The sequence below is a fragment of the Cynocephalus volans genome, chromosome 8 (genome assembly GCF_027409185.1).
Source record: "Cynocephalus volans isolate mCynVol1 chromosome 8, mCynVol1.pri, whole genome shotgun sequence".
Classification (NCBI taxonomy): domain Eukaryota; kingdom Metazoa; phylum Chordata; class Mammalia; order Dermoptera; family Cynocephalidae; genus Cynocephalus; species Cynocephalus volans.
Genome location: NC_084467.1, coordinates 115,058,957 through 115,076,588, shown reverse-complemented (window position 1 = coordinate 115,076,588; position 17,632 = coordinate 115,058,957). Strand labels below are relative to the sequence as shown.

General features: G+C 45.1%; 1 protein-coding gene across 1 annotated transcript in view; it reads right to left on the bottom strand.

Annotated features, from left to right (window-relative positions):
• LOC134384298 (antigen-presenting glycoprotein CD1d-like) overlaps nucleotides 1–16,754 on the bottom strand; it is a 47,750-nt gene extending 30,996 nt beyond the window's left edge. Inside the window, 1 exon segment of the mRNA XM_063105859.1 lies at nucleotides 16,559–16,754. Coding sequence (XP_062961929.1) covers nucleotides 16,559–16,754 — 196 coding nt within the window.
• Between the last annotated feature and the right edge of the window lie 878 nt (nucleotides 16,755–17,632).

Below are 17,632 nucleotides of genomic sequence, written 5' to 3'. Positions count from 1 at the left end.
AGATTGAAATAAGCTGACCTTAAAATAAGGAGACTATCCTAGATTATCCAGATAAGCCAAATGTAATCACAGGGTGTTTAAAACTAAGAGGGAGGCAGAAAAGTCAGAGAGATGGCAGCATAATAACGATTCATCCCAACTTTGCTGGCTCTGGAGATGGAGAGAGAGGTCATGAGCCAGGCAATGGAGACAGCTTCTAGACAGACTCCAGAAAGAACATGGGCCAGCTGACACCTTGATTTTAGCCCAGTGAGACTCATTTCAGACTTCTGACCTTGAGAACTGTAAAATGATGAATTTGGTTGTTTTAAGTCAATAACACTGAATCAAATTATTCATCCTTGCACCTCATAGCTCTTTTTAAGTCATGAGCCCAACTCATGCATTTTAGTTTGGCAGCACCTTAAAACAGACCTTCAACACTTTCACATTATTCACGTCCTTAGTTCCAAACCACTTACACTATCCCTTTTCTCCCTACAAAACCCCAACTTTCCCTAGATCTGCACTATCAAATATGGTAACCATTAGCATGTGAAATATGGCTAGTCTGCATTGAGATGAGTTTTTAAGTATATAATACATTCCAGATTTTGAAACTTTAAACACTGTAAAACATCTTATTAATAATTTTTAAAATATTGATTGCATGTAGAAATGGTCATATTTGGGGTATGTCAGTTTAAATATATTAAAATTAATTGTTTCTGGTTCTTTTTACCTTTGTAACATGGCTACTAGAAAAATTCAACTCCGTTCATGGCTTGCATTATATTTCCATTAGGTAGCTCTATTCTACACCATTGTAACTTCTAAATTTGAGATTAACCATACTGTGAAGAGCCTCACTCAACCCTCAGGCCAGACACAATAATGTCTTGCTTCATCTTTTGACTGCTGCTGTCCACCCTGACCTGACCTTTAGATGTTTCTGGCCCTCTCATAAACCATGCACTGACAGGTAGAGAAAATCTAACCACGGACTACAATGCTGCTTCAAGGCAATGGTGCTTGACTTACTGAAGCTCTAGCACTCTATTTAGTGTGGCCTCACAATTGTGGCAACCCTGTTCTATCAGTCCCACTGACATGCAGTAAGCATTCACAGGAGAAAAAAAAAAACTAAAAAAAAGATTTGTTCATTCCCCAACTATAAGAAATAGTTTGGTTCCTCCTCCACAGCCTTGTTTAAACTTTAAGTTTAGACTTTAAAGATATTTTATAAAAAATAGCTGCATATATTATTTTTAAGTTTTTATAAAATAAAATTACTGGAAGTGAAATTTCTAAAACGCTCAGTGTTTTCTTTGGATAAAGAAATAAACAGGTGATTTTTTGTTTTGTTTCATGATTGTTTAATTTTTCTGAAATGTTCACTATATACATATATTGCTTTTATAATCAAAGTAGGAAGAAAACCTTCAACTTATAATCAAACAGCCAAGCCTGATAAAGTATAGCAAGCAAAATCTGTTTCCCATAGCTATGAAGAGGAAAGACTAGGGTTTCTTGTGGGTATTTCTAACCCAAGAACCAAATGAAACAAGTCAAACTGTGGGCTAATTCTCTTCAATCACCTCCCTCAGGAGACTATCTGCAAAGGTCTTTTAGTAGGAAGGGAAGGAGATAGCCCAGGAGTTTTGAGGATGGAAAAAAAGACTGAATAAGTAGACAGGAAGGGGGAGAATTTCCCAGGTGGATTTGCCTGCACCAAGGAGCAGATGAAGTCACAGGTCCCAGTACATGGTGCCCTTCCTCTTTAAGCACCAGCCACCCTGCCCCACACACGACCAGATGAAAGATAGAGTACTTGAGGAAAAGTAGCAGAATCTCCAAAGATACCCATGGACCTAGGTTGTTATCCATTTGCCCCAAATGTTCCTCCCTTGCCTCAGTCTCTCCATACTGTCAAGATGCTGCAGTGTAAGCCTAACACCACTGGTATGTCTGACTGAGTGATCAAGGTCACAGCATAAGGAGAACAAGAGGACAGGAGACAACAGCCTAAGATGTCCTCATTCAGCAGGTACCTCCCCCAGGTCCATGTTCACATCCCCACAGCCCCTCCCTATTAATGAGTAACACAAGGAATGTACCAGAAATGTGAACAACTCCACCCTAACCTGTGCCCCTCCCCCACCAAACTGCCTTATCCAACTGAGTGTTAGGGAAAGAGTAAGAGCTTTTTAGTCAAACAGATCCTGGTTCTTTAATCTGCTCTATCATCGACAGTGAGATTTTTTGACAAGTTATTTGTTTCACAATCTGTAAAGTTGTGATCAAAATGCCTAAAGTGGGAGAAAGATCAACCAGGACCACTCTCCTAAAAGACAACTCTGCACATTCCAGGAATGCTCCCTAGGAAAAGGAAGTACACAGTCTAGGTGAAGTGGACCTCCTTGGGGTCCCTTCTACCTCCCCCTACCTTCCCTTATCCCCATTCTCTCAGGACTCTTTTAATCAACTAAACATCCTCCCAATATTCATTTTGATCAAGAAAAAAACGGGCCTAAACTTAGGGCAGTCACAGTCCTGACCTTCCACATCTCCCCCTTCCTCCCTACATACCTCCCCCTGCCCAGGCTGGCTTATGAAAATCCTGGTCATTTTCTTGCAACTTATAAGGATTCTTTGCATGTACTTGCGTTTCAAGTGGACACATCACCCAGGGAAATCTTTCACGGGGCCTAGAAAGAATCCATGGACTTAAAAGAAAGAGGATAAAATGATTCCACTATTAGCAAAAGGAAAACTTTAGGCTAGATCTTGTAGGATCTCTGAAAAGAAAGCTAAGCTCAGAAGTACCATTCTGAGTAAAACTGTTCTCCCCTTTTTTACTTCCCCTTCTACTGTATACTTTATTTTCCCAGCAACATCTTCCTCAAATAGGGTTGTATGAGTCACCTGCCTGGGAAGATCCAAAGGAATACCTAATATTAGGGAGACACCAAAACTTAACCTCAGTTACAAAAGGGGCTGGGCATGACTTCAGCATTCAGCCAGTCTAGTTCTTTCATTTTTCAAGTGAAAATGAAATGCATAGAGGGAAACTATTTAATGATTTTAAAACGATCTAAATTACAGTTCTTGAATTCCAGAGCAGTTTTTCAGACATAAGTGTGAAAAGAGAAAAGAAATATTGGCAAAAACTGAGGCCACTGAAGACAAATGATTTTACAAAAAATTAGGAAGGTGAACAAGGAATGGTTATAGGTGTGCCTTCCTCCAGGGCACCTACACCTATCAGGGAAGACATGTCAGAATTAATACAGCCAGAAGGATGACAGAAATTGAGCAGGGAACGAAATAAGGAAGATTTCTAGTACCTCCTAAACTGGAACTTCACACCACAGTGTCATGATAGCTGGGAAATGGTATGACTTCCCAACATTAAATATAATCAAATGAAAACACAGTTCCCAAACTAAAGCAATACCAGCCTCTTCTCAAGCCTCTTCTCTTCACAACTGTATAACTCTGAGTTGATCAACCTTACAAAAATTGCTTTTATTTTAATACCAGCAGCAAGGAAAAAACTATTCTACCAGGAAAATTCCATCTTTGAGTAGTATTAATTCAGGACCTATAGAATCTTCATCCTTTAATTTCATAAAATAAACTGAAGGCTGGAAGAAAAATATATAGGCATTTCTGACATATCTTGATACCAAAAGTTATCATCCACATCCAATACCTTTCCATGTAGCCAGCAACAAGCAGGCTGGGTTTAACTAAGTGACATGTATGACCATTAGTGGGTGACAGCAGTGAAGACAGAAAGGACGCTCACAGCCATGGAGAAATGATAGGGAAAAGGGAAGCAAGGCTGAAAGGGGCTTAGTAAAGACAAGAGCTTCATATTCACTCATCTATAATTCCTTTAACAAGTATTTATTGAGCACTGACTGTATGCCAGGTACTAAAACCATAATGGTGAATAGGACATAGTCCATCCCCACATGGAGCTTACCTTTAGTAAGAAAGATATACAACCAAACCTGAAAATATAATACAGCATAATTAAGTGCTAAAGTAGGGGCAAATAAGCCTGACGAGAAGCTCCTATCCCAGCCTAGGGTGTGAGGGGTCAGGAAAGACTTTCTATATTAAAGGAGACCAAAACAGAAGGCAAATGCCATGGTTAAAGCCACTATGAACAAATCTTTTTCTTCCTCAGCCATTGTCTTTTCTACTTTCATTTACAACTCAGGGAAAAGGACAAAGGAGATGATCAGAAGTGGGTAAAAGGACCAGAGGTTGAAACAGTATGAGACCATGATGCTAAAATCACAAATACAAGAGAAGCTGAAAGAAGTGAGCTGAAATGGGAGGGCTCAGATGTGCCTGTGCCTACGGACATTCAGTGCGGGAGCCTTTACTCAGGGCCCACGATTCTTGGGACAAGGGCAGAGTGTGAGGGTTCTGTCCAGACCAGAAACAAGGTATTCACGAGGGACAGAGGATGGGGGAAGACGCCAGGGACTGTATGAGTTAGAGGGCCAAGACCAGGTACTTAAAACTAGTGGGCACCAGCTTGGGAAAATAAAGAGTGCCTGCAGGCAACGAGGGTCTTAGAAAGCGAAAAGCCAAAGGTATGGGAGGAACTGAGCGTCCCTGAAGGAAAGGCAGAAATAGTGAGGTCTCACCCGAAAGACAAAGAGCCGAACAAAGCCACACCCACACAGCTAGTCAACACTCCATTCTCCGGTGCAAGTAACTTCCCTGAGCTAGCTCAGACCTACTGGCCTCAAAGATTTCGTCTCCAAAGCCACGGTTCCTAGAACTACCATACCCATAGTCCCCCGCACGCAGGGGAGTGGTCCAGCCTTTTCCGATCCCACCAGCCAATGGGCTCCGCCCACTTCCTCCGCCCGCGGGAAAGCCAGGGGAGAAGAGGGCGTCTCAGCCCCGTGGCTCGTTCAGTTTGCCCTTGGTGGCTCGGCTTACTGCCAGACTGTGAGGCGTCATTCCTGGGTCTCAGGAAGGGATGTGCCATGGTATGGGTTACAGTAACTCAAGGAGGGTTGCTTGGGCGGATCGCTAGGACCCGCCCTCTCCTTTAGGTCTGCTCCCCACCTCTTGCAGAGCGGCCTAGGGACCTGGAGCACATGCGCACTTCCGCACCCATATCCGGGAGGGCCTTGGATTTGGGACGCACGCGCACTTTCCCAGCTTTCCCGGGGCAGACCTGTGACCCGTGGTACATGCGCACTTCCAGACTTCTTCGGGTGGACCTTGACCTGGGGCGCATGCCATGCTGGAGAAAGACCCCAGGGCCGGCTGAGGCTTTCTGGTTGTTTTTTATTTGTTGTTGTGCTGGAGGCATTGGGTTTTGAGTAACGCTTTCCCTTTTATCTTCAGTATTCTTTCACTTGTTTAACTTCGGTATTCAGCAATAAAGTGTTATAAAAAGAGCCTTAAGGCTGAGGGTAAAATTTGGAATCTAACAAACCAGCCGCGGAGTCCTAGGCAAGTCACTTAAACGTAGGGACCTCGGCTTCCTTGTGTGTGAAATTAGATGACACTTGAGGCTCATCCTGCCTCCTCCCCCTGCTGGAGGACAGTGTGGAAATGGTACTGCTGGTACCCACAACCCACCGTGTCACTGAGGGGCAGTCGTTTCGAGGCCAAGGTGCCTCCCAAAGCACAATGCCCCAGAGAACAGAACCCGAGCTTGGTATTGGTCTAGCACTGAATGAAGTTAGAGCAGAAACTGGACACGGAACAGCCTTGCGGGATCAGCTGGAAAGAGAGACATGGAACGAGATGCTTCCTCGGCTTTTCCCTTGAGCCCTGGTCTCCTTGATGAGCAATTGCTCGTGATTCTCTACCTGAATATCTTCCTACTTTTCATTCCCTGCCATTCACAGATCACCAACATCTCTTGCTTAAATGATTTCACTGTCTCTAGTCCCCAATCCGCCCCCTGTTGGATCGTTCTAAAATGCAAACTTGATCATTAAAACATGTCATGACTTCCCTTGCCCCTAGGATAAAATCAAAACGTCTTTAAACGGCTATCATTGCCTGGCCTCTTCCTAGCCCTGCAGACTTCCTTCTCTCCCTTTGTGTTCCAGTCATATTCAGATACTATCAGTTCCTTTAACACACCAGGCTGCCTCTTATCTAAAGGACTTTTAGCATAAAGAAACAATTTGATGAACATTTTGAACTCTGCTGAACACAATCTTGACTTGGTGTTAACCAGTGCCTTCTACCATACTCTCAGTTCTTCCTTTCCATCCCTGGCATTGTGTAGTTTTCTGTTCACTTAGTTATTACAAGCCCAATCTAATGTAGTCCACTTTAAAATGTCAATCTCACAAGTTTTACACTCCTTTCTTCCCCCTCAGCACTAGCTAGACTTCAGCAGAGGGACTTGGTTTGGGGAAATGCTGTGTTCTGTACTTTAATAGAAGTCTCCCTTTCCCTAAAATACTTATTGTGTTGGGACCGAGAGGACGAATTAGGGAGGGTGGGGGAGTGAGGGCCAAAACTCCTTTTGCCTGTATGGGCATGAAATTACAATCATTTGTTGGCTGTCTCTGCCTCTCAGGCAAAGGCTGCCTGGTCATGGATATACCCTTCATTCAGAAGGTGCCCAAATGCTGGTTCTTATGGGCACATCATTAGTTTTCTGCGAGGTCTCCCCACTGTGAAGTCCCCTGATGGGAAATCTGGTCCACCTTAACCATATCCCCCAACTCCTGAATTCCTGCCCATGGTGGTATAACTAGATTCCCTGACTTGGGCATGAGTTTTTTGGGGAGGAGAACCAGGATGGCTTAAGCTCTGTTGATTTTGTTTGACTCACAGGGAACTCTCACTGATTTCCACACTGTTCGTTTGACTCACACATCCATGCGAAACCAAATGTTAAGAGTGATGGCTCTTTCCCTGTCAAACTTCTCTCCCTGTTCCAGTAATCACAGAGAACAGATCAACAATCTTGTCAGCAGATATCCAACTGAGGATAGAGAAGCAAGTGTCTCCTCACCAGCCCACCAATTTCTATGAAAGATTTTATGGAGACTCCCTCACTTGGAGGAGGTGAGGACAAAAAGCACAGAACTTGATCCCTTGGCTGGGGACACATGACTCCATCACTGTCTGCTGTGGATTGAATTGTGTCCAACAAAATCCATGTATTAGAAACAACCCCCATTGTGACAGTGTTAAGAGGGTTGGAAATCCTATGATGGTAATTGAAAGATGGGCCCTGAAGACGTGATTAGATTGTGGCAAGTTGATGGTTTAATGGTGGTCAGTGGCATGGTTATGAGGACTTTAAAAGGAGAGCACATGAGGAGTGCTCTCTCTGTCTCCCTCTCTCTCTCGCTGCCATGTGATACCCTACATTGCTGCTACCACCCACCAGAGAAGGCCCTCACTAGATGTGTTCTCAGTACTTTAGACTTCCCAGCCTCCAACACTGTAAGCAATAAATATTGTAAAGAATAAATAAATATTCTTTACAAATAAACAACAGAAATGAATTAAAATAATGCCATTTTTCTTTTCATCTCCATATCATCTTCTGTTTATATCCTAGGGAGGTAGAAGATGGTGTGCTGGGGTGTGGTTGAAGTAGTAGTAGAAATGACTTTCCGCTTCTTTGTAATATCTCTAGAATGTTACTGCAGAACACTTCTTCAGGTGGCCTTGGACTGACCCAATTCCCCTCCCTTTCTTGCTTGTAGTTCTTGAGAATAACTGTAGAATGTGCTGGGAATGCACTATCCTGAGCCAGGAAGGTGCTGCCTGAAGCAGCACGGACCTTGCTCCTGTCCCTTCTAGTGAATGTAACATCTTGAGTTATAGAGGAACTGCCCAGGACAGCCCAGGCTTTGATTCTCTCTGTGCTGGAAACTGCATATCCTTCAAAGCTTTGCTCAGTGAGTCACATGGCCCCTGGGGTGTATAACCCAGGATGGGCTGCTTTTCAGGGTCCCTCAGCTGTGGTGCAAGTGGAGCACACACTATCAAGACTCCATCCACCCTGGGCAGCTTTCCTAAACCTTGAGAGACCAGCTTACAATGAATCTTAGGCATCTTTTGTCCCTTGCTCTGTATTTGTAAGTAATAAACCCACTGCATATAACTTGGAGCATGTGAGTACATTCTGTCTCATTGGACGCAGGCACTGGTAGCACTTCAGCCCCAGATACAGTGGGCAGAAGTGTTTGGACTGCCATTCCTGGTGGTTGGTATAGTGATAATCTCTGCTATCCTCCACAAAACAGGAGTCCTCCCTTGGGACTGGTAATTAGTGAATCTGCTTCACAGAATTGGCACTGTGAGCCGGGTCCAGTCTTATAGAACTAGTGATATCTGGTGAAGTGGCATGGCAATACCCCCCCCCCCCAGGACTTGGCCCAGGGAGGCAATGTCAGCCTGGGTTTGCAGGGGCTGGACATGTAGCTGGATGAGTTATGAGGAAGAAAGGATGGGACATTGGTCTCACACACACATAGATGTGTATTAGCTGGCTGCAGGGACTGAGGCAGAGAGAATGGAATGTGGAAACGGGAGTGCAGCACATGATCCCCTGGTTTGGGGCACTTATGTGATTGCTCATTCCCAAGCTGGAGAGCTCGGGAAGTGAGTACTCCGATGGACCATGAGGCACCTGAGAGGGAATGGGAAAGAGGTCCTCAGACAGTCCATGGTGCATATGAGAGGGAACTAACATGGACGGAGTGGGCCTTCACACTGGGCGAGACTCACTGAGTAAAGGAGGAGGGCCGGGAAGTCTTGTGCAACCTGGTTGCTCTGCTTGTTTGAAGGGACATTGCAGACCCAAATGTCTCAGACTGAATGGTGCAGTTAGGAATGGGGCCAAGGTCTCTGGGTCCTCACAGAAGCCAGTGGCCTTATACTCCTGTCAAGATCAAAGGAGAAAGGAAGGGAATTCAGACTTTTCTGGGGCTCTTATACACTGGAGCCCACATAATAATATTTCCAAGTCGTCTTAGTGGAAAAATATCAATGACATCTGGAAGTTTGGGGACAAACAGGGTAACCCATGGTGGTTATCTGCTTCTGGTCCTAATCTGCTTAAGGGTGGGGCCCTTTGGTCAATTCAAGTGCCAGGGACTGTGGTCCTGACTACTGCTTGCATTATAGACATTGATATCTTCTTGGGCACAGAACATCACTGCTGCCCGAGGGGGCATGTCCCTTCACAGCTAAGGATTCCAGCTATAACAATGGTGCATATCTACTCCTTCCTGCCACCTAAGTTCCCCGAGCCCCAGTGGGTTGTTAAACAAGAGCAGTACTACATATTGAAAGGAGAACAGGACATTATTTTGTTCATTCCCAGCCATTCTTTTTTTTTCCCCCTTCAGAGTGCATGTCCTGGGGGTGGGTTTGCAATTCAGGCCACCACAGTACCCATACAGGGTCCCAGCCAATTATAATACAGTGGCAACTATAATCTCCTAGGGCCCTCCTTCTATAGGCTCCCATAGGGGTGGGAGACAGAACCAAGGAATATCAGGATTCTAGGGCCACTCTCATTGCACAGAGAACATCTGATCTTTAGGGCTGGGTGGACAACATTAGCAGACATGTCAAGTTTGTGCAGGACATGACCTCCCTTTATGGACTGGATGACTGACACTGAAACGTCTGGGTCAAATGATAAAGGCAATTGGTGTTTAATCCAAGTCCAGCTGCCTGCTGCCAAACAGAAACAAAAGACTTGAAAGCTAAATGTTGGTGAAAAGAAAAGGTACCTTTATTCATGACTGGTCACCTGGAGGAGATGTTAGGCTGCCCATCTCCCCAGTAAACCTGAAGGAGATGGCCTGACTAAAACCACCTCCCAGACTCATATTTACTGAGAGGTTTTTGAGGAGGGCATTGAGGGAGTGGAATGCAAAGGGAGTTGGCTTCTTTGCAAAGTCTTGGTGCAGCTTTGCAGGGCTCTGATGGGCCTTGCAGGTGCCCATGGTCAGCTTCCAGACATCTGACCTCGATCACTTCTCGGAATTCTGCAAGCCTCAGAGGAGGACTGTTAGTTCTGCAAGGTACTGTTTATCTCTCAACAGTAATAGATCTGCAACATAAACAGTGCCACTTTAGACAAGCCCAAGTACAAAATGGCGCTGCCCATCTCCTCCCCTCCCCTCCTCCCTTCCCTTTATGAGAAGCCTCCTGACTTAAACAGAAACCCCTTTTGCTTCCACAAAGGTGCAGTTCTCCACCCAGTTACATCAACCTAATGGTCTCTCCCCCATACATTTCGTGCCCAAATGCTAATATAAACTCTCGCAAACCCATTGTTGGGGCTGTCCACCATTTTCAGGGCAGCCCCGGGCTGCCTGCCCCTTTGAGCACAGCCCAGCAGATTTTATTCCTTTAGTAAAACTTGAACAGTACCCAGCATCTCAGCTCACTTTCTTTCAAACAGCTTTGTTTTTCTACTTAGTAAACAAGATAATAATATTAGGGGATGGGAAGAAAGAAGAGAAAAAATGTGTCTTTTAAAAATGTTTCTAAATCCCAGGCACTTTTATGTCCCAGCATGGCTTCAGTCTTGCTCACTCCAACACAATGAGTGCCAATAGAAGTTGCCTTGTGACAAGGACAGACAGGCTGGGCACCACACCAACTCAGCCAACCCATGTCTGATAGGCAGGGACCTCAGGAGGTGTGGGAGGTGGAATACTAACTTGTCAATCTGCTTTTTACACAAGGACAGAGCAGTAGACACCTGGAAGCCTAATGCTTTCTTTAGGCTCCCCTAAGCTATGACCACCACAGGTAAACTGACAAAGTGCTGGATCTGCCATCCTAGACCTTGCTTTGTCACCAGCCAGAGAAACCCTCTACTCCTGCTAGTAGTAAACAATACCAACACCCCTAAAACCATGGTGTATACCAACAGAACCTGTGCCTGGCTTACGGGGAAAGACCTGATACCCACCTCATGGGAGGGAGCTAGAGGTGCCATGTTGTAACTTAACTGACTCTATGACAAAGTGTCATGACTACAACTAACAAAATCTCAGTGGGCTGGTGCTTTGACGCACAATGGTCCTTTGACTACTTGAACCAGAAGTGCACTACCAGCGATGACAATAACAATTACTAGGTTAATACTCATCCTCTGTTTAAGGGCTTCATGAGCAATATTGTATAAGGGAAACTGAGCTCACATAACCACACAATGACAGTAATAAGGCCTGGGCAGTGAACACCAACTCCTCCACACCCATTAATAAAATGAGGGAAGGGGTGCTGTGTGCACAGAGGGCTACATCTTTCTCTATAGGTGGTTGGACATGGCACAAATATGGGATGGGAAGTGTCATGCCTGGAAGTTGATGAATGATGGGATTCCTCATTCTGAGTGTTCTGGAGGTGCCCCTGGAATGAGACATGGCATTGGGCCAGCAGCCTGAAGCTGTGCTCCAGGCTCACTAGGGACCTGCCAGGAGGTGTAACTGACTCTTTGTTTATGTTCTATCTGAGATATTTGGTACCACACATAGGAGTCAGTACTCAAGAAAAATGATAAGAAACCTGCCCCTGACCATGGCAGATGTTGTCTCCTCCACTGCCATGGCCTTGGCACCCCAGCAGACATCCCTCAACTCCCTCAGGATGTTTGTTTTAGACAAGAATTGCTCTCAACTTTACTTAGCCCAACTGGGAGGAGTGTGTGCAATTGCCAACAATGCCCGCTGTACCTGGATAAACACCTGAGACATTGCAGAGACACAGATGGAAGATAATCAGGATGGGATTGCGGGGAATGGGTTTAAGATGCATATAGAAAAGTTTAAAATTCAACTAGGCAAGACAATGGAAAGTTAGATTTATAAGCCTGGAGTTAGGAATGAAATCTGGGTAGAGACACATTTCAGGGAGCCATTGGCACATAGCTTATCATGAGAATGGATGAGATAACCCACAGACTTCAGAAGATAAAGAGACTGAAGGTGGACTCCAGGGAAACACCAAACACACAGAAGGGCAACTGATGCAAGGGGGCTAAGGAGGAGGAGCCGAGGGGGGAGAAACATTGTGCAGACAGGCTACCACCAAAGCTGAGAGGAGGAAGGAGTTTCGACAAAGAGGAATTGGTCAGTTCTGATGTGTCAAGGTAAAATTTGAGAAGTGCTCATATATTTCGGATGAATAAGTTCTTGTTGGCCCTGAGGAAAATGATTGGTGGGTAAGGATGCAAGAACAGAGTGAGTTTAGGAGCCGATGGGAAGGAGGGGTAGACACAGCACTTTTTGAGAAGCTTGGCTTTGATGGAAAGGGAGAGAGAACACAGGATCAAGGGAGGCTTTTCGTTTTTGGTCATTCTTTTATTTGTTTGTTTTTTAGATAAAAGAGACTTGGCAAAGGGTATTTGTTTCCTATTGCTGGTGGAACAAATTACCACAAAATTAGTTGCTTAAAATAACACATATTTACTATGTTACAGTTCTGAAGATCAGAACTGTACCCAGGTGATCCTAGGTTGTCTGACTCGCACCCAGGTGTCCTGGGTTATTGGCATTGAGTATAAAGGATGAGTGGTCCTAAAATGGGTTTGCAGGGCTGCATTCCTTTTGGAGGCTGTAAAGTAGAATCTCTTTCCTTGCTTTTTCTAGTTCCTAGAGGTTTCCTGTGTTCTTTGGCTTGCATCTTTTTCTCAATCTTCAAACCCAGCAGTTTAGCATCTTCCAATCTCTCTCTCTCACTCTCCCTCCCTGCCTTCCTGTCTCTGCTTCTGTTGTCACATTGCTCGCTGCCTGACTCTTGTAAGGACCTTGTGATTCCACTGGGTCCACCTGGATAATCCAGGATAATTTCCCCATTTCAAGATCCTTCACCTAATCATATCTGCAAAGTCCCTTGTACCAGATAAGGTAACATCCACAGGTTCTGGGTATTAGGACGTGAGCATCTTTGGGGAATCATTACTCTACCTCCCATATATGCTATCTGCCTAGCATGTAGTAAGTGCTCAAAAACATTTTTACTACTAATAATATTTCTATGCTGAGGAGAAAGAGCCATCAGAAAGAAAGACATTCGAAACACGGGAGAGACAGAGAAAGAGAGAGGAGAAAGGGGGCAGTGGGTGAGACTGAGAGACTGAGAGAAAGAAAACAAGAAACAAGAACCCTTTAGGCCAAAAGGGATGGGTCTCAGAACACAGCTAGAGGGAGGGATATTCTGGCCCCTGGCTATCAGGTGAGATAATATACACACAGCTGGCAATAATTTTGGAATGTAGCTTTCACTACATATTTGTTTGCCTGCCTTATTTCCCAAGTGTGCCTACACTAGGGAAGGATCATTGTGTCATCTCTTCAGCCTGATGAGCCCACTACATACAATCATGCAAACTCCCCAAAATTTATCATTGATTCCTCCAGGGCTCCCAGTTCAGTCTCTTTTGCAAAATAGATGTTCCATAAGCATTTTGAAATGAATAAATAAATGAATTAATGAAAGAACAATGAACTACCTTAATGGGTTGGGAGAACATTGGTTTAGGATGAACAGAACATATTAGCTTCCAACAGTGAGGACTTCCTGTTTTAGCAGGGCTGACAGAGAGAACTTAAAATACAGGAAGGGAGTTGTCCCACATGGGAGGAATTCTTCAGAGGTAGAAATGGAAAGACTGGAGTGCAAAGAGGTGTGTGGGAATGAAAACACTGGCTGATCTGATTGAGCAGGTGATCAGTAAAAGGCATTGCACGCCCCTAAGAATGTGTTTGCAATGATACAAGATAAATTGGCAATAGTTGATAACACTGCACTGTATACTGGAAATTTGCTGAGAATAGATTTCAGGTGCTCTCATCACTAAACAATAAATAGCTATGTGAAGAAAAGAATATGTTAATTTGGTTGACAGGAATAATCATTTCACTAAGTATATGTATATCAGAACATTATGTCATGCACCTTAAAGACACAATTTTTACTTAAAAATGAAAATTAGAAAAAAATTTCTAATTTTAAACTCTAGTTTTCTGAGAAATATAAGAATAGCACTACAATAGGAAGAGAATTGGAATGAAAAGAGCAGTGTGTTGGAATTCGTTTTTAATCCTAAATTAAGTGCCTGATTCTAGAACTAATTTCTGCATGATCTTGAGCAAATGACTCAATCTCACTGAGCCTTGGTGTACGGAAAGTGAAGACAAATTGTCAGGGTCCCTCAGGAGTTTGGAATCTTGCCGAGCATTTGATGTAAATATGCAGGTGCACCCAGGTGTTCCTTGGTTATTGTCTAATGTAATTACACATGGGCACCCAGGTGATCCTAGGTTGTCTGACTCGCACCCAGGTGTCCTGGGTTATTGGCATTGAGTATAAAGGATGAGTGGCTATGATTCACAGTTCCCCCTGCACCCAGGATGTCCCCAGGGGGGCCAGGGGAGGCCACTACTGCTGCTGAAGGCTGCCACCACCACTGCCACTGCCACCATTGCTGAGGAAGCTGAGGACTGACCTCGTGTCATCTGCCAATGGCTCCCAGGATCTTTCCCAATTGCCTAGTGTGGACCTGCATGTGAGGGGTCTGTGACCCAGTCTGTACAGTGGGTTTGAAGGGTCTTTGGGCCCTAACCCCTAGCCCTGACAATACAAATGAAAACTTAATGTAACTAAAATAATGAAACATTTTGGCTTTAGTTATGATTTGCAGTAGCCATACAATTGGTGTAGTTGGCAGGATTCCTGGCAGGTAAAAGAGCTCAGCAATTGGTATCGTGGGTAGGATGCCAAGTGGGTAAAAAAGCAGAAAGCCCTTCAGGAGGGGGAGGAAATGGGGCTACCCTTGGGTATGTGGTGCCTGGTGGCTTGCTCTCCTGTTGACCAGGGTCTGGCTGTTGCTCACTGTACTGTGAGCCAACATGGGCCAGAAACCCCATGAAGCATCACAGTTTTGAGATTTGCAGCAGAAGGCAGACAGGTTGGAAATGCAAGTACATGCCCTGAAGGCTGAAGTACTGCAACAGGTAACTCCTGCTTCCTACACCAGAGATGATGATGAACTTGATAGTGAGTTGGGGAGGGGGGAACTATGTGTCTCCTGGAATGACCTATTGCTCACCAGAAAGTGAAGCACCAGCAGCCTATGGGACTGGGTGAACCAGTAGGCAACCTATAGGTGACTCAATTCACTACCTGTGTCCCACATACCCAGGTCGAATTGTTTGGCTTGGGGAAACATTAAAGCAGCCGAAACAGGGAGAGCCCCTAGCTGCCTGGCTACTGCAGCTATGGGACCTAGAGATGGATGGTGGGGTGTGCTCTGGAGAAGATGTAGTAAACACATGTCTTGTTTGCCCAAAAGCAGAAGGCTCACCAGGTACCACTTAAACCCGAGAAGTTTCACTGGGTGCCACTTAAGCCCAAGAAGGCTCACCACATGCTATATAAACCTGACAAAAGAGTGCCACATGCAGAGGGGCAAATGACCTAAGGATGGGTGCCTCTGCAGAATTTAAAGTATGTTTTCACCTGGTGAAAAGGTGGAAAAGTTAGTGTCCATTACTACATGCCTGTCTCTGTGGCAGCAGTTGCAGAACAGCCACAGATATGAACAGGGGCAGGGAAGCTACTCCTCGATGGACTGGGTGTGCAGCAGCCCCAGAGAACACAAGCCAGAAACCTTGGTGGCCTTCATGTTGTGTTAAGTTTGCAGGCCAGCAGAACATGAGAGCAGTGGAGGTGTGGCAGCCTCCACCCAGACTGCAGAAGACATATGGAAAAGCAGAGGCCTGCTGCAGGGATAGAGCCACCATGGAGGTCATCTATGGTGCAATGCGGAGCAGAAAAGTGGGGTTGGAGCCCCCACAGAGAACCCCCACTGGATAAATGTCTAATGGAGCTAGGACAGCAGGACTGGCACCAGGAGCCCAGAACTGTGGGGCTGCTGGCAATGTGCAGTGCTGGAAAAGCCGGAGGCACCAGGGCAACTCAATGGGCTGCACCTGAATGAGCTGGAGGAGCTAGGTTGACCATTGCTTTGGGAGCCCAGATGACCCATTGTGCTTAATGTTTACCCTGCTGGGTTTTGGATTTGTTTGGGGCCTGTTTTTCCTCTTTCCTGGTCTATTCCTCCCTTTTGGAATGGGAATGTGAACCCAATGTTTGTCCCTCTATATTTTGGAAGTAGATAAACTGGTTTTTGATTGTTACAGGCTCACAGTTGGAAAGAGTTTTGCCTTTGGTCTTAGATGAGACTTTGGACTTTGGACTTTTGAGTTGATGCTGCAACAAACTAAAGACTTCTGGGACTATTGGGATGGAATATAGCTGAAAGGCTAGAGCTATGGAGATAAGCCTCAAGGTGTATAGAACGTACGATACGTATGGAGGTTATGTGAATGCAAGGGTAATTTATCCTTGGTTAGGGAACATCTCAGAAGATTCCACCTGCATACATTGTTCAGTGAGGGACCCTGAAGGGGCAGATTGTAGGGAAAGTGACAATAAATGGTCTGGGTCCCTCAGGAGTTTGGAATCTTGCTGAGCATTTGATAGAAATATGCATGTGCACCCAGGTTTTCCTTGGATGTCAGACTCGCACCCAGGTGTCCTAGGTTATTGGAACTGAGTATAAAGGATGAGTGGCTCTGATCCATGGTGCCCCTTGCACCCAGGATGGCCCCAGGGGGGCCATGTGGAGGCCAATACTGCTGCTGGAGGCTGCTGCCACCGCTGCTGCCACCGCTGCCGACACCACAGCCACTGCCATTACGGAGGAAGCTGAGAACTGAGCTCATGTCATCTGCCAATGGCTCCTGGGATATTTCCCAATTACCTAGCATGAACCTATGTGTGAAGTGCCTGGTGACCCAGCCAGGCATATGAGGGGTCTGGTGACCCAGTCTGTATATAAATGTTCTGTGACCCAGTCTATACAACGGGTTTGAGAGGTCTGTGGGCCCTAACCTCTAGCCCTGACAATCCAAATGGAAAACTTAGTGTAACTAAAATAATGAAACATTTTGGCTTTAGTTATGATTTGCAGTAGACATACACTCAGTTACCTGAGAGGATAAGGTGAGCTGATGTAGGTAAAGCTCTTAGCCCAGTAGCTGGTGGAAGGAAAAAAATAACAAAATGAATCATTGCTATTACTCTCTCAAGGTTGTTGTTATAAATAAAACATACCAAAGCACCTAGGATAGCATCTTAATGGAGGCTCAGTAAACTGTAATTTCTTCTCTTCCACATTAGAAATTTAAACTAAATTCTCAGTGCCTGAGAGACACTGTTGCTGTCAACCAGGTGAGAAGACTAAGGGCATGGCTTAGAATTCATAAAGGACCCTGGTATTTGGGACTTAAGCAGCCAATACATAACATCTCTCTTTTCCCCACCTGCCTATATAATTACTCTCTTTTCCTCACCCAAGCTCTGAACCAATGGAGACTGAGAAATGAAGCACATGGCAAAACTCACCTTCATAACCAATAAAGACCCTACTGGAGGATCTGGCTTAGGTGTACAGACACAGTGAACTCCTAACAGGGAAGTTCAGGATTAGACTGACATACACCACATCATAATTACAGATGGAAACTACAGGCCTCTCACTCATAGGGGTGTGCCCCTGAAAAATTTACTGAAGGCAGATGCAATTGGGTGCTTTCTGTAC